The sequence below is a fragment of the Rhinolophus hipposideros genome (genome assembly GCF_964194185.1).
Source record: "Rhinolophus hipposideros genome assembly, chromosome: 11".
Lineage (NCBI taxonomy): Eukaryota > Metazoa > Chordata > Mammalia > Chiroptera > Rhinolophidae > Rhinolophus > Rhinolophus hipposideros.
In genome coordinates this window covers 52466305-52488764 of record NC_138057.1, presented here as the reverse complement: position 1 = coordinate 52488764, position 22460 = coordinate 52466305, and the positions used below count along the sequence as shown (strand labels likewise).

Here is a 22460-nt window from a genome sequence, read left to right as displayed (position 1 = left end):
TGAATACTACGCAGTAGTTAGAAGCAATAGACCAAATCTTAAAAATATGTTTTTGTAAGGAAGAAAAAAAAATTATATACCTTACAATACTATTTACATAAGAAAAAAATACATGCATCTAAAACAATGATACACATTTTAAATGGATATCTAAACAAAATGATATACGCTAAAGACACCGAAATGATTTCCTGTGGTGAGAAAGGGGAATGAGATTGGAGAATGTGAATAAGAGAGAATAATAAGTAAACAAACAAACAAATAAATAAATAAAACCAATGCAAGAGGCTTTGTAAGTGGGGAATAGGATCAAGTCAATCCCATATATTTAAGTAAAAATAAATACATGATTAAATAAATAAATTCCTACAATCTTTCTGGAAGTAAAACCTTTAAAAACATTGACCTAGCGCTCCTACTTTTAGGAATCTAGCCTAAGGAAATAGAAACTCATGTTTACTAGCATGATAACAGTGAGAAAAATGGTCAGCATGTGTTCTTTTGCCCTCACTCACACCCTGCAATATACACCCCAGTTGTTTCAGGGAAACCTCAGAGGTGTTTCACAGGAATTTATGATGTGTTTGTGAACAAGTGTAGTCATGTGACATTGGTGGTTAAATTCATCATCTGCTGCTCCAGCCCCTTCCATTTGGCATTTCTATTTCCATGGCCTGTGCTGGGCATGGTTACAGCTGTCATTGAGTTACCCCTCATCTGGAGTCCTTCAGTTGCTAAGGCTGCCGTGTTAATCGGCGGCATAGCCAAAACTACCTGCTCTTCTTTTGGTTTTATATACTATTAGAAGACTATCTTTGTGTTAAAATTTTTCAGGAAATAGCTGTTTCAGTATTTTTTTTATAATCTCTCTCCTCTACTCTCCATCACTTCCCGCCCCTCCCCCACAAAAAACAAAGTTGCAAACCAAACTGGAAGACAAAAACAAGTAATAGATATGCTGGGCTTGAAAGTGAAATGGGAAATGCAAATAAAAAACCTGCAATGCAATACTACTCACACCTATCAGATGGCTAACATTAGAAAAAAAAAAAGAAAAGAAAAAGAAAATAAGTTGATGAGGATGTGGAGATATTGGAAATCTTGTGCTTTTCTAGTGGGAATGTAAAATGGTGCAGCCACTATGGAAAACTGTTTGGTGGTTGCTGTAAAAGTTAAGGACAGAATTACGATATGATGCAGCAATTCCACTCGTAGGTGGAATTCAAAAGAATTGAAAGCAGGGACTCAGACACTTGCACATCACTGTTTACAGCAACGTTGTACGTAATAGGCAAAAGGTGGGAGCAACATAAAAATCCATTGACGGATGGTTAACCAAAATGTGGTATATACATGCAATGGAGTGTTAGTCAACTTTAAAAAGGAATGAAATTCGGATACATGCTGCAACATGGTTAAACCTTGAAAACCTTACACTGAGTGAAATAAGCCAGACACAAGAGGACAAACATTGTATGATTCCATTTGTATGAGGTACCTATAATAGGGAAATTCGTAGAGACAGAAAGTAGAATAAAGGTACTAGGGGCTGAAGGGTGGAAATAATGGGAGAGTTATTATTTAATAGGTACAGAGTTTTTGTTTGGGATGATGAAAAAGTTCTGGAAATGAATGGTGGTGATGATTGAATAACACTGTAAATGTAGTACTGAATTGTACTCCCCCCAATTCATAGGTTGATGTCATAACCCCCAATGTAATAATATTTGGAGATGGAGCCTTTGGGGGATAATTAGGTTTTGAGATCATGAAGGTAGGGTCCTCAAGATGAGATTAGTGCCCTTATAAGAAGAGACACAAGAAAGTTTGCTCTCTTTCTCTCCCTATGCAGTGAGAAATCAGCCTTCTACAAGCCAGAAAAAGAGCTTGCACCGGAAACAGACTATGTTGGCACCTTGATCTTGGACTTTTTAGCCTCCAGAACTGTGAGAAAATAAATTTTTTAAGCCACCACCCTATGGTATTTTGTTATGGCAGCCTGAGCTAAGACAGTAGTTAATTATATGCTTGCAAATGGTAAAAATGATAAGATTAGGTATATTTTACCACGACCAAAAAAAAAGGAAACAAAATGTGAAATTGGAAATTCTGCTACCTTGTCCCCCCTTTGCAAATCTCTGATGCCAGTCTCAGAAGGACATTAGTAACTGTATAGTATTGACTCTAGTCTAACTCCCTTAGCCCTTCTGCCTATATGGATAAGGCGAGTGAGGATCAGAACTGAACTGATTTAACCAGGGTCATAGTTCTCTGTTCTTCATCCTGTATTCCCTATCTTCAGGAATGGCACCACTATCACCCAGCTGCCCTAGCCAAAAACGTTTGTCATCCTTGATTCTCTCTCATCTTGCTCAATAGCTATATGTCTTGGTGGGAAAGGGGAATGAAATTGGCATTAGATATTTTGGGTTAGATATGAATAGAGAGTCAAAAATTAAGCACTAAAAACATGGGTATCTCTCTGTTCCTACCATCTCTGCCTCAGTTTGGGTCACTTTCATCCTTTGTATAATAGCTTTTTAGCCAGTTTTATTTCTTCTCTCCTTGTTCCCCCTCAATCCATTTTGATTGAAATGGGGAACACAACAGCCCGAGTCTTTCCAAAATCCAATATGATCATGTCATTCTCTCACTAAATCTTCAGTATCTCCCTTTAGTGACTCCGGTTAAGTTCAAATGCCTCAACATGGCATTCAAGACTCTTCAAAGTCTTCTGGTCTCCTTTCAGCTCTCCCATTTGATCTCTTCTCTCCACTCATCACAAAGGCTGCACTCCAGCTCCAGTAAACTTGTGGTTTCCTAAACACATCATGGTCATCTCTTTTCCTGATCATTGTTGGAAGATGGAAATTTTCAGAGATAAAGGCCACAGAACACACGGATGCGGTCTTTCTTTAGCACCCCTTAACTGGAGGTCCAGGGCTTGGTCTCTCTCGTTTCTTCCTGGCCTGCAAGGCAGCCTCAGTGGGCTCCTTTGGTCACTGGATTAAACTGAATGTCTGCCCCTTTTCTTCTAGGGCTGGTGAGCAAGGCATCCCATCAAAATTGGAGTAAGAGCTGAAACTGGTGTTTGGGCTTTGGGGTAGAAATAGAACCAATTTTGTTCAAGGCTGCTGAGATCTATCAAAGGAGAGAAAAATGCCATAGTTTATGGGCATTCTACAGTGGGCACTGGGATCGAAGCCCTAGTTAGTAACATGATGTTACCTTCTTCCTTTGTGACCAGAAAGTCAAGGCTGGGTGTTGGGAAATACTAGGTCCCTTGGCCAATCATAATCTTAATGTCTTATCAATCCACTTTCCCCCAACCTGTTCTACCTGGTAAAGTCTTACTCATCCTTAAGTTCTTAACTTCTAAGAATGTAGCTCACCATCCTCCAAAGAGATTGTGAATTCTTACTATATGTTCATCATTGTATCCCCCAGTGCCTAGTATTGCGGATGTCAATGTGAGTGAAAGATCATGCACTTAAGAAGTGTCAGGGTGGAATTTGAAATGTCTGTTGCCAAAGACTCATCCACACTTCTCTCTCATGGGGCCAGCCTACCATGTAGCACTGTGCCTTGTCAACTTGTAGCTTCTCTCTCTCTGCTCAGTCCCCAGCTGGTGGCTGCATGTAGGGAAAGGCTGAGGATAATATACTGAAATGATCTAGTCAGCAGTTTAGCTGCACCCTGACACACGTGGCTGTACTTAGGGGCACTCCTAACACATGGTTGAGGTTTTTTTTTTTTTCTCCTCTAGGGCTTTGATATGAAAGTCAGAGAAACATGAAAAGGAAATGGGTTCAGTGACCAACATCACATCCAAGGAGAGGAGGGCGGCCAAGGGCGTCATGAATCTGCATAATTCTTTCATAGGAAAACTGTCAGCACAGCTCAAGAGCCTTTCCTCACCCCACAGCCTCTCCCTCATGTGAGACTAGGCCCAGCTGAGCTGGATGGTTTCCTGTAAGTCTTTTAACAAGGGCGTTTAAAGCAAGAAAGAGGAAGAGAAAGTTAGAGAAAGGGGCAAGGGGCCAGGGTTGAGCTAGGTTGGCCTCTGTCATAATTCAGGATGGGTCTCTAGACTCAGAGAAAGCAGGGCATTTTCCTCCGTTGCATTCTGCCTCTGCTATCCTCTCTGGGTCCGCAGGGACTGATTTACCACTGAGACACAGCCTAAGAGGGAAGAGAGTTTCTCTTCTAAGAGTCTGAAAGGGAAAAACTTTTGAGGAAACAGCTAAGAGACGGAGAGGAGACTGTAGCTATAGTGTCGGGGAGAGGAGGAGGAAAAGGAGGAGGAAGAAGAGGAGGAGGAGGAGGAGGAGGAGGAGGAGGCGGCGGCGGCCGAGGCGGCGCTATCCATGGAATGGGAGGCCCGCCGGCGAGCATCAACTACCCGGGCCGAGCCCCTGGCAAATCGCAGCGTGATCACTGGTGTTGGGGCAGCCGCTCAACGGAGTCCCAGGCTCAGCCGGGCCTGGGTCGCGTGATGCGTGGCTGGGGAGGCCCGCGGCCACGACCCGGGGGACGGACCGGGGGCGGAGCAGCCCTGGGAGCCCGGCTCTCCCAGCTGGGGGCCTTCAGCCTCCCCGCCTCCACGAGCGGTCGCAGCAAGGATGCCCCACGGCGCCGCCCGCCGGGCCTGGGAGACACCGCCGAGGAGCCCGCAGCCTATTGGCGGCGGCGGCGCGGCGTCCCCGCCCCCTCCGTGTCCCCGCCCCCTCCGCCGCCGCCGCCGCTTCCCGGCTCCGCCTCCTCCTCCTCCGGGAGCCGCCTCCGTCGCCGCCACCGTCGCTGCTGCCGCCGGCCGGGGCCCAGCCAGCGCCCGCCGCGCCGGAGTCGAGTCGCAGCCGGAGCCGCTGCCCGCGGCCCCGCCATGAGCGGAAGCGCCGCCGCCGCTGTCGCCGCCGCCGCTGCCTCAGCAGCCGCGGCCGCCGCGCACTTCCAGCCTCAGTCGTCGTCTCCCAGGCCGGGCCCCGCGGATCTCGGGCCCCCGCGCCGCCCGCGCCCCCCACCGCCGCCTCCCCGGCCCGAGCCCGCCGCCGCTGGCCGCCTCAGCCCTCCGGGCCACGGGCCTCTCCGGGCGGGCGCACACGGTGGCGGCGCCTGCGGCCGAGCACCGGGAGCAGGTATGGGGTCTAGGAGCGGGCCATGCGGGGAGGGGCGTGGGTTGGTCCCGGGGGTGAGGGGCTCAAAGGCGTGTGGTCCAGCCCGCCGGCTCTGCGGAGTGGGTGGAGCGTGGTCCGGGTCAGCTTTGTCCGGCCCCCGAGCCCCAGGGAGCCCTGCGTCCCTGCTGCACCGTGCAGCTCACAAAGCGTTTTCCCTCCCAGCGTGGGGCCCCCACCCCTGGGATGGCCAGGGCAGGACCTCTCCAGGTCTCCGCTTGGCGGAGGAGGAAACTGAGGCTTACAGAGGGAAGTGACTTGCCCAAGGTCACATAGCCGCTGAGAGTCGTAGCCTGGCGGAGACCCAGGGCGCGGGCCCTGAGCAGTGGGGTGGGGGTTGGGGGCAGGAAGAGCCCCCAGCTTCCAAGAACCGAGAGAGATTGATCCGGGAGGAGGGGGCGCTAGGCCCTGGTCCCAGGCACGCCCACCCAACGCTTTTTGGGTTTGCTCAGGAGAAAGGATCTCTTGCTGGGTGGGACGGAGGAGCAGGGGCCGTTTTGGGGGCTTGGTGGTGTCCTCGGGAGCCGCTTTGGGGAGCAGCAGGGGGAGAAACTTCAGCGAGGGTGTGTGCTCTCGGGGAAGAGGGCTCCTTGAGTGAGTGGGTCAGAGCTTCGGAAACTTCTTATCGCGGGGACCGTTTGGTCTTTGCCAGGCCACCTTCCCCACCATAGCACGGACTAAACCAATGCAGCTGGAATTAATAGGAGGGAGGCCTGCCTGCTTTTGTGGACATTCCCGTAAGGGGTCTTTTCCACGTAATGACCCGAGTTTCGCTCATGCCCCAAGGAGAAGTGCATACATGGCCCTAGTAAAGGCATTCGTGCCACCGAAGGCCGAATGAGTTTTGCCCCGGTGGTCTGGATCTGTCAAACTTGGAGAATCCCTTGAGAGAACAGCTATCCCAGGCCTGAACGGGAGGAGAAAGCTGGGAGGATTGGGACAAGTCACCCCCTTGCCTGGCAGGTAACGCAGGGCCGTGCACTACAGCGGCATTCCCGTTTGTTTCTTTGGGGTGATCGAGTTGGTTGTTTTTACTGTGGATGCATCTTGGAAAGGGAAGGAGGAGAGGACTTGGAGTTGTGGAGAGGGAGAGAGCGCGCACTACGTATAGGCTATGAAGAGGGTCCTGTGGAGCTAGAAAATAGAAGCTGTGGAATGGGGCAAAAGAAGAGGATACTTAGACATTGTGGAGGAAGGGAGATGAAAGGGTTGCTGAGGGCAGGGGACAGTGTCTAGTGTAGAGAAAAAGATTGGGATGTTTCAAAGAGGGAGCCAAACGTAATGAATTTGAAAGGTGTTCTGTTCGAGGTGGATGATATCTTACAAGGTCGAGTAATAGGGATTGGTCTGGAATCACTTCATTTTCTTTGAGTAAAGGCAGTTGTAGTACTTTTTTATATAAATGTTTTGGCTGTTGCACTCCCCTCCCCCGTTCTCTCTCCTGATCTAAGGCCGCTGGCCCATAGTGGTTAGTGTCTAGGAAGTAAGGCTTGACAAAAGAGGGAATGGAAGACTAATTAGCAAACGCATTAATTAGGGCCCTTTGTCCAAGATGATCCCTTGTTTAAGTCAGCTGTTTTCTTGCTGCCCTCCTGCACCTCAGCTTTCCAGCTGTGGTGGCTGTTGGCAGGGTGCTTTGGGAAGAACTGCCCCGATTTAGACAAGATGAATTAGATTTTTCTAAAAACCTGTGAGAAACACATATTTAACAGCTACCTATAAAAGCATGAAAATTTACTTGTCAAAGACTTATAATCAGGGAAATGCAAAGTGAAACAACGGTGAGATGCCGTTTCCCAGCCACATCAGAATGGGAAAAATTAAATTCTGTGATAACCAAGTGTTAGTAAGGTTGTGGGGAAATCAACTTTTAATACTGCCAGTGGGAATGTGTTAGGTTGGTGCAAAAGCAATTGCGGTTTAAAAGGTTAAAAATAATTGCAAAAACCGCAATTACTTTTGCACCAACAAATATATACAGCTATCTTGGAGAGTAGTAGTATAGTGAAGTCTAGTTGAAGGAGGGAAAACATACTTATTTACCCAAAATGTCCATTTCTAAAACATCCTTGCACACTTGTCCAAGAAAATAAGTACGAAAGAAGTACATGAATGCCCATTGTAGCTTAAATATCCACCAACAGGGGAACACATAAATTTTTAGATTGTCCCACACAGCTGAATATTATGGCACTGAAAAATAAACTATAGCCACATGCATTAAAATGGTTGACTCTCATAAACATAATATGGGATGGGGGAGCAAGTAACAGAATTCTTACAGAATGTTTCCCCTTGCATATAGTCTGAAAACATGCAAAATAATATTGTTTGTGGCTGGGTACAAATGTAGTAAAAGTATAAAAACATGCATGGTAACAACTAACACCAAATTCAGAGTAGTGCTTATTTCTGGGAAGAGTAGATGAGGAATGGAATTGGACAGGGGTACAGAGAGCTTTAGATCTATAATATTCTATTACTAAAAAAAAATCTGAATCACATAATTGCAAATTAAGATTTGCTTATCTTGAGTGTAGGGTACAGAAATACTCATTGTATTATTTTAAATATTTTCAGATGTTTGAAATATTTCTCACATGCAACAAATGTTCTTATTTATAGAGCACAGGGTTTTTATCATGTAATAAGGAAACTAGCTGCAGGCTCCAGCCCTGCACAGCCTATTAGGATGCAGGCAGGTGATCCTTTTCTCACCCTTTTTCGACCTGTAAAACCTAGTTTTGCGATGGATGGCTTTTATTTTGGAACTGCTGATAGGCATGGAGGATTTCCCCATGTTTCTAAACTGCCTAGTGGACATAGGTCAAGCAGTTTGAGCTTTGTCAAAATATAAGTGCTCCAGGACATTCGGACTTATCAGATGTAGGGGGAGCTGGCAGAAATCTGATTCTAAAAAAGTTCCCCAGTAGATTCCGATGCCCACCACAGTTTGAGAGCCACTGCCTTAGGCTCCTTTTGATTCTGGATTGTAACTCCCTCTCAGCTTTGCCCCAGCCTAGCCCCCAGGCTGCTTTCTGTTGCTCCTCCTGCATGACTGGGACTAATTTGGACTCATGTGATACTTAGCTTTTTTTGTAGGGCATAGAAGAATGATATGGTTGGAAGCCATTGAACGTTAAACCCTGCATAATCCAAGTTGTCTGTTCCTCTTATTTTCACGTAGGTAGCCAAGGGGCCCACCACCCACCACCCACCGGGGCTATTTAGTAGGTTTTACAAACTTTAATCATGTATGCCACAATAATGGGGTTTATAATTAGGATAGGAGCAAAAAAGGGTCCAACAGAGAAGGAAAACTAGCCGTTCTGGCAAAATTAAATCCCCAAAGGTAAAATTAAATCCCCAAAGGTAAATGTACGTGGTCATGACTTTCTCAGCAGATGACAGTGATGGTTTGAGTGTTTTTAGTTTATGACATGCGTTTGAAGTTCAGCTATTTGAACCTGTAGTCAAAGATTAGGGGCTTTAGGAAATAACTGATTATCCCTCAAGATGGAAGTTTCCTTTCTCCCAAATTTGCTAGATTTGCTTCTCTGCTAGATCTTTTTTGCTCGTGTCCTAATATGTTTAGAAATTAATTTCTTTAACAAATGTGGATATTTCTGGTAATGAAATTTGTGAAATGCCTGTTTGTCTTTGGTTAGGTTCTCCTTTCTGGAAAGTTACTTTGGAGGTGCAGTGTTGCTCCCAGTCCTTTTGTAGGGCTGCTGTGCAGGGTTGTGTAGACTGTGTCTAGCACGAGGGCACCTAGTTTAGGTGACAAGTGAGAGCGGAAATTCATTCTGTGCTACACTTACCAATAGGAGCACCTTGTGTGGAGCTGTGTCCTCTCAGGGAGGGAGCACACACACCCTTTTCTAAATCGCACAAAGGTGCCTTCTGACCTAGCATACCCCTGCCGTTTTGGAACTGTTGGTCCAGCTGTAACAATTGTGCCTTCCATACTCATCATGGGCTCTGAGAAGGGGGCTGGTTGGTGCTGGGCCTGAGGCTCCAAAAGTTTTCTCTACGTGAACTTTTCGTGGGAAGGAACCCACTCCTGGCTTTTCATCACCATATCAATGGAACCAAAGAGTTCAGCTTAACTTTCTAAAATTTGTATGGGGCTGGAAAAATATGTACAGAATAAACTATTTAGAAAATACCATCATTTTATAGATAGAACGAGAGAAATCATTAAAAAGACAAGCGTCGGGTAAGTCAAGGAAAGTAGCGATGGACCACATTTGCTCTTGCTTCTTACAGTATTCACTTTGAGGGGGAAATACAATTTTATTTTTCTTTTCCTATTTCCCCCTACACTAGCATTCCTGAATTTCTTAAGACCTGAGGCTTTTTAGCCAATTTTGAAAATATTTACCCATTAGTATTTTCCATTAAGTGGTTGTTTATGCTTCCTGCTGTTTCATTTTTTTCTTGGAGAGAGAGCAGGGGGGAGTGCTGAACCAAGGACAAGACTGGACTTCCTACTGCTTTTGCAAATAATGGCAGTGTGTTTTTTAGAATAGTTGTCATGGAAGAGTGCTGTTCTGCAGGCTTAAGGGAGAGGTACATTTGAAGTGGTTTCTGTTGTCTTTTTTATTATTTTTAAACATGGTTGAGGGTGATGGATCGAGAGTTCCATTGTGCTTTTTCTTCTGTCTTGAGGGGATTTTTTAAAGAAAATATATGTAAATAAAAAAAAGAAAGGTTTAACAAAAATAGTCTTATGCCTACACAAGGAAAATAAACAGTTCTCACCTGCAGGCCTTCCCTAAAGCAGTTTCAGTTTTCTTCTGTCTTGCTTAAATGGATATTAGCACAATTATAGGCACTGTTTAGAGTTACTGGAGTGATGTGGGCAGGTGGTGGAGAATGATGGGATTATACTAGGGTTTATCAGGAGTTCACTGCAGTCATGATATGGAAAGCTACCACTGCTTTGTCTGCTTTTGTGATAAAATATGTGTAGAAATAAGGGAGGGATTGTGAGTTTTGATAAATATTAATACATATAATCATTTGATCCTCTTGAAAGAAGAAAAAAAGAGAGGGAAGAAGTAGTGAGAGGAAGAAAATACATACGAGAGGGTAGCAAGCAATTAAGTAGCAGATGTTTTGTAATGCTTTTGAGATCTTCCTTGAGCTGAAAGTTACCTGTCTGTGTCCGTTCTGCTCCAGCACCTTTGATTTCAGTGTCCTCAGATGGTGCTCACTGGTCTTCAGTTGAACCCTGTTTTATTGTCACAGCTAGAAAGTGAGCAGTTTTGAAGTCTAGAGTAATAGGTAGGCGAAGTAAAACAAGTATTCATTTCATAATTGCTTTTACAAATAGGAGTTGGGGCTCATTATTAACAAAAAGCTTTTTTCCATTTGGCCTTGAGGCTATCTTATTTAAAAAATTTAAAAATTGAATTGTCTTCCTATATAGATTTTTGTTGCTACCTGAACATATTTGAGCACCTACTGGATGCCAGGGATACCTGTACAAACCACTGATTCACTGGGTTGGTAGATTTCATTGTCAGGGACTTCATTACCCGAGGTACTGAGAACAGTACAGAGGTGTGAGCTTCAGCTGTTGCTTTCTCTCCCTTTTTTCATGCTTCCTTCTGCTCCCTGGCTTTCTGTGTTTGATGATGATCTATCTACCCATCTGTCAGGACAGGCCCCATTCCCTTCTCCCCCCATGGGAGGAATACAGAGGTTTAAAAAAACCTTTTGACTGGGCAGCCACAAGTAAAATCCCTCAAACGATATTAAGCCAGACCTGAGGGCCACCATAAGTGGTTCCAGCTTCTCTTCCTTCGTTGCTGCTTGTGTTGCTACCACCCACCCTTTGCTGTGGAGCCTGGAAGGCGCCCCACTCACCCCCAATCATACAAAGAGGCTTTGTGTTCTGAGGATGTTCTAAAGGCGGGATCACTGTAATTATAATTCCCTAAGCACAACCAAGTAATAGGGGCAGGCAGGGTAAAGATGGTATCCAAGTACTCGTTGGTAGGGAGAAGTCAGGCGGGGATTAAAAATCATCTGGAGACAGTACCAAAATGGATAATGGAGCGTTGTTGGTAATGCTGATGGGAATGTGTTTAAGTAAATACATTTCAGGATTTTAAATTCTAATACTTCCAAGATACTTCAAGCTTTAAAAAGCACAAGACAACGCAAATGTTTTTTCTTTCTTTTTTTTTTTCAGTCTAAAATTGTACAGTTACTTCCAAAAGTACTTTAGAAGAAGGTATGTAGAAATCTGGGCCTACTTTGCTTTATGTTTGTGTTGCCAGAATGATTGATTACCCAAGAAAGCCACGTACAAAACTTGCTTATTATCCAGAGGTGCTCTTACTAATCCTTTTTTTTTTTTCAAGTTTCTAAAAGTAAGCACTAACTGACACTTGGGGGAAGCTGATTTCCCCCTGCCACCACCAGAAAAAAAATCAATTAATCGGAGATACGTTCTTAATAAACTCTTACATCAATCATCCTTTGTCATAATGTGATTCCAAGCTCTGATGGCAACCTTTAAGATTTTTTTTTTTTTTTTTTTTAAAAACAGGACTTTATTGGGGAGCTGTGTGTACTTCCAGGATTTTTTCCAAGTCAAGTTGTTGTCCTTTTAATCGTAGTTGTGGAGGGTGCAGTTCAGCTCCAGGTCTGAATTGTTGTTAGTTTCAGGGGCGCAGCCTACCATCCCTTGTGGGAGTCAAACCCGCAACCTTGTGGTTGAGAGCCCACTGGCCCATGTGGGAATTGAACCGGCAGCCTTCGGCGTTAGGAGGATGGAGCTCCAACCACCTGAGCCACCAGGCCGGCCCTGATGGCAGTCTTTTAGTGAACACTTTTTGTCTTACTATGTTAAAGTTAACTATTAGTATATTACTTTCACTAGTGTCTCAAACAAACTTTTTTTTTTTAAGGAATGCATCAAACAGTTGACTGCAAAAGTTATCCTTAGATGTTAGGATAGTGGACTTCAGTTGCCTTACTCAAGATGAGAGGGTAAAGAGGTCCTTTTTGTTGTAATTAGCACTGACGTTGGTGGTGAGGGAGGCAGCCAGGTAGATAGTATGCACTCTTTGGAAACCTGCAGCTACTGTGAGCTGGCCCTTCGTCTCATTACTTGTTGGAGTCAGGTCAGGAGTTGGACTTTTATTTTTACTGTCTAGCATGATTTTGAGAAAATCTACCTTTTTATAGACAAATAAAATTGTATATATTTAAAGTGATGATTTGATACATGTATACATTGTGAAATGATTACCACAATCTGCTTAATACATCCATTACCTCACAATTACCTTTGTTTTGATGAGAATGTTTAAGATCTGTTCTGTTAGCAAACTTCATGTATATGATGCAGTATTATTAACTGTAGTCACATGTTATACATTATTAGATCTTCGAAACTTACCCATCTTACAACCGAGGGCTTGTGTCCTTTGACCAACATCTCCCCATTTCCTCCACTCCCCAACCCCTGTTGTATTCTCTGTGTCTGTAAGTTTGACTTTAAAAAGAAAAACATTTTTTTTAGATGCTACATATAAGTGAGATCATACAGTATTTATCTTTCTTTGTTTGGCTTATTTCAGTTAGCATTATGTCCTCCAATTTCATCCATGTCGCAAATGGCAGGATTTTCTTTCTCATGGCTGAATAATACTTCATTGTATGTATATAATACCACGCCTTCTTCATGCATTCATCTGTTAGACACTTAGGTTGTTTCCCTTTATTACCTACTATGAATAATACTGCAATGAACATGGGAGTGCAGATATCTTGAGAAAATCTACCTTAAATTTATCTTCACATAAGACTACTGGGCAGTCCATTACAAAGATATCACCCAAATAATCCTTTGAAAAGACTACCAATTTGACAGCTAATTTTTATGAGATTTCAAAATACACAAGGATCCATTTTATCTGGTTTTAATAAAAAGCAAGGTTGATCCCCACCCACCCCACCCAACCCCCCCTCACTGTTTTAGGCCAGTATATTGATCAGCAGTGACTTATATTTTAGCTGGATTATAAACTTATTTGGCTACTTCATTTGTTTCATTTATAATACATATTTCCTTTGGGGATTTACCTCTGACTGTTTACTTCACTGCTCTCTGGTGGCCATTAAAAGAAAAAGCATTTATTGAGTGCCGACTATGTACCAGGCACAGTGAGGATTACAGATCCGATTCAGATATGCAACAGTTGAGTGGTAGATTCTGACAGTGTGTTAGCAGAACAGGTGCACCTTTGGGCCTGCTAACCCTTATATACAAGGGCAGAGAATGTCAAAATTGGCATTAATAGTAGTGATTAATAGTAGTAATTAATAGATATGATTTAACCTTGATACTTCACATTGGTAAAGCACAGATCTAATCAGATCAAAAATTTAAGTGGCTGCCTTCTAAATAAGAGAAATATTAATAGTATTTGGTCTGGCATTGAAGGCCTGCACAATTGGGTCTTCATTATTCCAATCCCTACTATTCTTCCTCTTGAATATTATTCTCCAGGGAAATAGAATGCCCTGTTCATCTGTGTATCACTTTTTCATCTCTGTTCCTTTGCTTGTTAATTCAGCTTGGAATGCCTATCCTTCAGTTTTTCCAAATCCTACTTATTTTTTTAATATCTTGATTAATAGTGGTCACTCGTGTGCAAGGTTCTGTTCTGTGTGCTTTACCTGGATTAATTCATTTAATTTTCACCGCAGTCATCTGAGGTTAATGCTATTATTATTCTTAATGTGCCTATGAGGAAACTGGAGCACAGAGAGGTAACATAACTTGCTAGAGATGATGCAGCTATTAAGAGTGTTATCTGGGATATGAACCCAAGCCGTCTTGTTCCAGAATCTGTATTTTTAGCCACCCTGCTTTACTGCATCTCACTATAGATAGCCTAAGCAAACTTAGCAATTAGTTTTGGTAACAAAAGACTGAACATAAACAAAGGTGATCACTGTTTTAGCAACTAAGGAGAATTTTCATTCTTTAGTTTTACCTTTGCTCCTCCTGAGAAATACGCTCCCCCCTTTTTTAAAGTTCTGAATTATTGTGTTAGGATTATTTGATTTTTTAAATTTTTTTTAGTCATTCATTTTTTTTTTTTTTTTTTTTTTTTGGTTTTTGAGAGCCCACTGGCCCATGTGGGAATCGAACCGGCAGCCTTTGGAGTTAGGAGCATAGAGCTCTAACCACCTGCACCACCCGTCCGGCCCCTAGTCATTCATTTTTCACAAAAGATGTAGGTGTACCTATTTGAAGTGGGTTCACCTTAGATCAGGCATATTTAATTTGCTTCTTGGAAAATCTCCCATGTTCTGTGATTCTGAACATTAGGGTCTTCTTAATTGAGTCCTTGTTTGGGCATTTAAATAGACAGAAAACTTTGGAAAAATTTGACCCTACTCAGAGGAACTTCTGAATCCCACCTTTTTGTGGATATGGGTATCCCTGCCAAAAAAAAAAATTTAAAAATATCCGTAAGAATGGATGTTAGACTTCTTTTTAGCCTTAATTTCCATAGTAAACTCTGCTTTGGCACAAGCTAAAGCATAAACCTATCCCTTTATTCAGTAGCACAGAATATGAACATTTCTGGCACAGTTGGAGAGTTTCGTGTTGGGTTGATATGAGGCAGTGGATTATTTGAGGAAGATAATGTAGCATAGTGGTTCCCAAATGAACTACGTCAAAATTGGTTGGAATGCGTGTTAAAAATTCTCTATCTTTAGGTGGCCTAAAGTTGGAATGATGAGATTGAGTAAATTTTCCCATAAGCAATTATACATGGTGTTTCTAATATTATTTCATTTATATTGTGGCCTTCATAGGCATTGGTGGGCCATCAATTTAGAAAATGTTTTATGGCAAAATGGGATTCTAAGGTCAAAACAGTATTTATAACTTTTGGAACATGGCCTGTTTTTGACTTGAGCCTGCCAATTCAATCTTTTTCTCTTACTTTGCTTATGGATACCTAGAAAGGAAAAAAGAATTCTCCGCATTTCAAATTACTAAACAATATGGAATTAATTCATAGGAAGTAGGTATTCTTTATATTCAGGCAAAATAAAAGCTGATTAATTTAGGTAATTGAGGAATTTTCTGCCTATTTACTGGTTTAAACTTAAGAATCTTAGCCTCAGAACATATCTAGAGTTATAATATATTTTGGGGCTGTAATGGAAGACATTATTGTATGATATCTATCTATCTATATATAGCTAGATATCATTGCTATGTATCAAGAATATGAGTCATGAACTCTTATGATCTAATTATTTAATGTTTCTATTAAAAAGTGTGCACATATTGTTGAAAACAAATTATTACCATTTCATGATATTTTTGAGCTTTAACTTTAAAAAAGAGCTACCATTGTGTGCTTAAAAAATTAACCCCAAAACCAACAAAGGCAACAAATTAAAAGATTTGCCTTCTTAAAGTGAATTTGGCTGCAGCTCATAGAGTTAATTTCTATGTTAAGATCAAAACTAATTAAGAATTTGACTCTAGAAAGTTTAGATAATACCGTACCTATTTCGAGTCTAACTTTTGGTGGAACAAAATCTTTAAAAAAAAAAAAAAAAAAAAAAAAAAAAAGACTGTCTCAACTGACAAATGATTTCAACATAAACAATTCTGTGAAGGTGAGGATAGAAATCAAACGAGCTTTTACCATACCAAAATCTTTTTATAGCACATTTGAGATGCTGACATATTTCCTTTCAAAATAAAGTTTTGATAGAATAGTTTTATTATTATTTTTCCTGATGCTATGTAATTAAAAACCCAGGACACAAATTTATTTTAAGACTTGATTAAAACTCTTTGTTTCTATGGAAGAAAAGTTATCAAATTGAAAAGGGGCTTTAGAAATTTTGATTCCAAGATTGCTTTAAGAAAAGAGAAACAAGTCAAATTGGGTATGAGCCCCACAGACTTGACTGTGCTACTTCCTGGGTAGGAAAAGCTCAGAGAGGGGGGCTGAGTTGCATTGGGGCGGGGCATAAGCCTGGTAGGAACTAGAAGTGAAACTGGAAGTGCCTTTAAAAAAGCAGATCATTGTATTAGGCTGAGTCAGGCTGGATTGAGCAGTGAGACTATATGGTTCTCAGGCACAAATGTGTATATCGTTCCAGGGATAGATTTCCTGAGAAAGTCAACCAGTTTGCCGTTGACTCAGGACAGACCTGAGACTCAGTGGAGGAACCTGAGAAAAGAGCAACTGGGAGAGGCTGAGGCAGGTGCCTTAGGGTGCAGGTTTTAAATGAACATTTTTGAGTCTTTGAGGGAGGGAGCAGGAAGTTAAAGGTGAAATTCTGGGGTCATTTCCCCCCCCACACACACTAGCTGTGTGGAGGTGGAGACTGCACAGCGTGCAAGTGGAGGGTAGATACACTTGTAGATGTTGGTAAAGGTATCCTTATTAGAACAGAAAAGGTACGTCCAGGTATATCCCCGTGGTTTGTTTTAAAATGATGGGTTCTCTACAATATAAAGGTTAGCGATATAATGGTTAACTAGGCATCGGTAATTTTATTATCCCTGGGGTTATAATTGAAATTCACTATTTTAAAGAAAAATAAGAACTTACGATATAACATTGACACCTAAAAGCAATACATTTCCAGGGTGGTTTAATGGTCTTTATGTGCAATCTGTCACGCACAAAAGATGACAGTGTTAACATACTCTGCCTAACTAGGGCATGCAGTTTTTCCCACAGGAGTGATAGATTTAAATTCAAAGAGATTAAAAACCACTGGTCTTTCTGCTGGCCTCCTCCCTTTGCAGCGCCAGAAACCACTCAGTTACTGTGTGCTGATGGGTGTGGGTAATATGGATTGGGGTTAAGTTTATGGCTTTGAGGTAGACCAGCCTGCTTACACTTTAATTTACTTACGCAACACCTGGAGAGCTTGTTAAAATGCAGATTTCTAGCTGGGGCCCTGGTGTGGGGGAGTGGCTCTCTTAACAGTCAGTCTTGAGGGCTGCTTTAAAGGAAGATTACTGGGCCCCACCTCCTGAGCTTTTGGTTCACCTCACTAGGGTGAGGCCTGATATTTTGTATTTTAAACAAATTCCTAGGTGATGCTAATGCAGCTGAGGGTGGGAGCGGGGTGGGGGGGGGCATATTTTGAGAGCCACTGAAATACGATGTAAATGACCCTGAGAATCAAACCATCCGTCTTAGCTTCTTGAGCATTATTTTATAACTGAACTGAAAATGTTGAAAGTTTGCAGAAAGTAATAGAGTAATTAATGCTGTTCATGTTAAACAAATAGCATTTCATAGACCAATTCTAGATATTTTATTATGAGTATGTGTGTCTCTGTCTAGAAAAAAATCAACAAACCCCACCAAAATGATGATGATTAATAAAGATGATTACTTCTGGAGAAAAGATCCAGGATTATGAGGGTGGGATTTTAGTTTTCTCTGTAAAGGTTCAATTTTTAATGAAGAGATTGTACTTCTATTTATGTAATTAATTTTATAGAAAGGTCAAAGAAATCTGGGTCAGATATCCTCCATTTACTTCTCCAGATCTATCCTCCAATCCTTTCCACCTAGCTCTTTGCTCCCTGGAAAGTGCTCCCAGGTCCTCTGGCTTAGTGTTGTGTTCAGCCTTAAAAAGGAGATTGAAGGGAAGGCTGAGAATGAGGTCAGAATGTTTATCCCCCCTCCTCTCAGGGGAGCCTGCATTCTGGTAATCTGTCTCCTGTCTTTTTTTGAGGACTAGAGTGAGAATTGTTCTGCTATTGCTAGTTCTAGTTTCTTTTCCATCCCCTGTGGTATCTGTAGACCTCACCTCCCAACTTCGTAATTATTTCTTTTATGAATAAACCGCCTTCAGATTATTCTAATTTGAGTTTACCATCTCTTCACTATTGGGACCTTTGTTATCCCAGAGGTAGTGACAGTTCTATTCTGGTATGGTATGTCCTTCCAGATATTTTTTTTTTAAGATTTTGTTGGAGAAGGGGAACAGGACTTTATTGGGGAACAGTGTGTACTTCCGGGACTTCTCCAAGTCAAGTTGTTGTCCTTTCGGTCTTAGTTGTGGAGGGTGCAGCTCAGCTCCAGGTCCAGTTGCCATTGCTAGTTGCAGGGGGCGCAGCCCACCATGCCTTGCGGGACTCGAGGAATTGAACTGACAGCCTTGTGGTTGAGAGCCCACTCACCCATGTGGGAATGGAACCGGCAGCCTTCAGTGCTTCAGCCTTCAGGAGCACGGAGCTCCAACCACCTGAGCCACCCAGCTGACCTGACATTTTCTATATATAGAGTGGCTCTCAATTAAATGTATATATTTAACATACAAGGGATCATATTATACTTTCTATTCTATAATTTTTGTTTTACACAATACTATATTGTGACCACCTTTCTACATCAGTATAATTTACCTTATTCTTAATAGTTGTGCTTTATGAGAAGGGGATTGTAATGGTGGCACTAAATCTTCTATTTTGACATTTGGATCTCTGGTATATTTCAGATTAGTGCAGTATTCCATTGTATTTGATATGGATATACCACAATTTAACCAATTCCTTACATATTTAACATGGCATTTTAAATTATGTACCGAATTTCCATTAATACTTAGATCTGTTGCTGCGCTCTTTTCTGTTCTATTGGTCTGTCTCTATTTCGTCACCAACATTATACATTTTACTTATTGTAGTTTATTACAGGTAAATGCTTAGTAGGGCAAATCCTTGTATTCTTATTTTGAAAATACTTTTGGCTTTTATTACATGCTTTTTTCCCTTCTAGATATATTTTTTAAAGTTTTTGTCAGGATTGCCAAAAAAAATCGCATTGATACACTTATTGGAAATGCATTGTTTGTTAAGTTGGAAATAATTGATCGCTTCACACTGAGTCTTTTCAGGTACTAACATGATTTTTTTCTCCTTAATTCTCTTTTCATGTGCCATAGTATGTGCCTTTGTGAAGTTTTTGTGATTTAAATCATATTTGTCGATTCCACAGCACTTTATGTTCTCTTAATTTTGATAATGGTGTGCTTTTTTTGTGTTTTTTTTTTAAATTATACTTTCTAAGTTTTGCGGATGTTAGACAAAGCTGTTGACTTATATATTTATTTACAAACCTGCCTATTTCCTAAGCTCTTTTAGTCAATTTAATAATTTTTTCATAGATTTCTTGGGTATTCTAATTGGACAGTTTTATTATTGGCAAATTTTACTGAGTTAGACTCCTTTTCAATATTTTCCTCTGCTATTTTTCTTTTTATTTCATTGGCTAGACTATAACATCTAGAAAAATGTCACACACTCGACTTTAGTCTAGTGAGGCTGCCTCAGGTATGCTTCACTGTTTATTGAGGGGTTTACAGTGGGTCTGAAACATAACAAGTTAAAGTATTTTATTAAGCGTTTTCTTAGAAAGAATAGGTTTGTCAAATGCCTTCCAACCTTGTTATCTATCCTTAGAGATTGTTTCTTTTGACCTATTAGTGTGCCGAATTATATTAATCAATTTTCAGTATGGAATTATCTATCCCTAAATTTCTGGAACAAACCTCAGAGCACTGTATTGATTTGTTAGTATTTAGGGCTTTGGTACATACTCACAAGAGAGAAAGCTTGTAGTTTTACTTCTTTTTGCCATCTTTGATATCAGGAGTTTGGTAGTATGGAAAAACAATCTTTTGGGGAGGAGACGCAGTAACCATTTCTATTTTGATTTTTAGTTTATTCCATTTGGTGTTCTTTTTTTTTGTGGGAAGGGGTGAGTAGTCAATTTTGGTGAATTAGATTTTTTTTTTTTTTAGTTATGTGTCTATTACCGTGTTTCCCCGAAAATAAGACCTAACCAGAAAATAAGCCCTAAGCATGATTTTTCAGGTGGATATCTCCTGAACATAAGCCCTAATGCGTCCTTTGGAGCAAAACTTAATATAAGACCCGGTCTTATTTTCGGGGAAACACGGTACTACATAATAAGCAATCCAATGATAGTTACTATAATTTTTTTAAATGATTCTTTTATTCTTGGATTAGTTATTTCTCTATTTTTGTATACTAATTCAGGAATTTCTTTTCTCATCTTTGTTCTTTCTTATGATCTCAAAGTTTTAAAAAAATGTATACAATTATTGTATTCTCGTTGCAAAAATACACATTACAAAAAATTCAAACATTACAGAAATATATACCAGAGAAAATAAAAGACCCTTTATTTGAATTCGTAAGAGATCAGTGAGAACAGGTTGTTCTGTACACTCATATGTGTTTCTTTTTTACTATGCACATACATATGTGTGTATAAATTTCATGACTTTATACACATACTATATATTGTTTTGAAACTTGCTTTTTTTCCCACTTTATATCTTGGATTTCTTTCCAATCAGTATTTAGAGATCTAGTTATTCTTTTTTAAAACCTTCCTTTGACATATGATATATGTATAGAAGCATGCTCATCTTGTAAGCTTGCAGCTCAGTGAATCATCACAATGTTAACATACTTGTATAACCAACAGTCAGGTCAGGAAATAGAATATTACAAGTGCCCCAAAGCCGCCTATGATGACCCTACCTCATTCTTTTAAAAAATTTAACAGCTTTGTTGAGAAATAACTCAAATCTCATACACAATTCACGCGTACAAAGTATACAGTTCAATGGCTTTTAATATTTGGTATATTCACAATTGTGCAGCCATCACAACTATCTATTTCCAGAATCTTTAACCTCCCCCCCAAAAGAAACCCTGTACCCACTAGTAGTCACTCTTCATTTCCTCCCACCCAACCCTAGGCAACAATGATTTACTTTATGTCACTATTGATTTGCCTATTCTGGACCATTTATGTAAGTAGGATCATATAATATACAGTCTTTTACAGCTGGCTCCTTTCACTTAGCCTAATGTTTCCATGTTGTAATACACATTAATACTTCATTCCTGTTTATGGTAAAATAATACTCATTGTCTGGATATACTACATTTTATCCATCCTTCAATTAATGGACATTTGTGTTGCATCCACTTTTGGACTATTATGAATAATGCTGCTATGAACATTTGTGTACTAGATTTTGCATGGACGTATATTTACATTTCTTTTAGACACATACACACACGTGGAATTATTGAGGAACTGCCAAACTGTTTTCTAAGGTGGTTGCACCATTTCATTTTACATTTCCATCAATATAGGAGAATCCTGATTTACATTTTCACTGATACTTGTTATTATCCATCTTTTTTTTTCCCTCTTTATTATTAACTGTCTTTTCTATTATAACCATCCTACTAGGGGTGCATTAGGTAATTTTTTTAATTAGAGTTTATTGGGGTGACAGTTGTTAGTAAAGTTACATAGATTTCAGGTGTACAATTCTGTATTACATCATCTATAAATCCCATTGTGTGTTCACCACCCAGAGTCAGTTCTCCTTCCATCAACATGTATTTGATCTTGCATTGGTAATTCATTGTGGTTTTGATATGCATTTCCTAGTGGCTAATGATATTGAGCATCTTTCCGTGTGTTATCATTGGTCCATGTAGATATTTATTTATTTATTTATTTATTTATTTATTTATTTATTTATTTGATGTCTGATATTATTTATTTGTTACTCTTAGAAAGTCTCATTTTTGACTGGACTCCGGTAGAAGCTCGCAGAGAGGACAGCCCATGTCTCTTGGCAATCTGTTCCTGGCGTTTTGCTTTGGCCTCCCTTCATTTTCTTGGCCAAAAGTTGACCATATTCCGTGGCCTCTTCATTATTTTTCTTAATATGCCGTTTCTTCAGAGCAATACAGTGACGTTTGTATTGCAAGATGCGTGGAGTAAAAAAATACTGAATCTTGGGTGCTTTGGTCTTATTAGGTTTCTTACCTTCTTTGTTTAGGGGATTTCTCACAACATACTGGTGGACATCATCATCTTTAGAGATATTGAAAAGTTAGTTTGTAGCGCCGGCCTGGTGGCTCAGGCGGTTGGAGCTCTGTGCTCCTAACGCCGAAAGCTGCTGATTCAATTCCCTCATGGGCCAGTGGGCTCTCAACCACAAGGCTGCCAGTTCAACTCCTCGAGTCCCGCAAGGGATGGTGGGCTGTGCCCCCTGCAACTAGCAATGGCAACTGAACCTGGAGCTGAGCTGCGCCCTCCACAACTAAGATTGAAGGGACAACAACTTGACTTGGAAAAGTCCCAGAAGTACACACTGTTCCCCCAATAAAGTCCTGTTCCCCTTCCCCAATAAAATCTTTAA

The 22460-nt window shown here is 41.0% G+C and overlaps 1 protein-coding gene across 4 annotated transcripts in view; it reads left to right on the top strand.

Moving 5' to 3' along the window:
* Positions 1–4787: 4787 nt before the first annotated feature.
* The window catches only part of RNF38 (ring finger protein 38), a 118315-nt gene continuing 100642 nt past the window's right edge, over positions 4788–22460 (top strand). For all 4 annotated transcript variants that reach the window (XM_081065545.1, XM_081065543.1, XM_081065546.1 and 1 more), the window contains exon 1: positions 4788–5135. In XM_081065545.1, the coding sequence (XP_080921671.1) occupies positions 4883–5135 (253 nt within the window). In that variant the 5' untranslated portion in view covers positions 4788–4882. The remainder of the gene's footprint in view (positions 5136–22460) is intronic.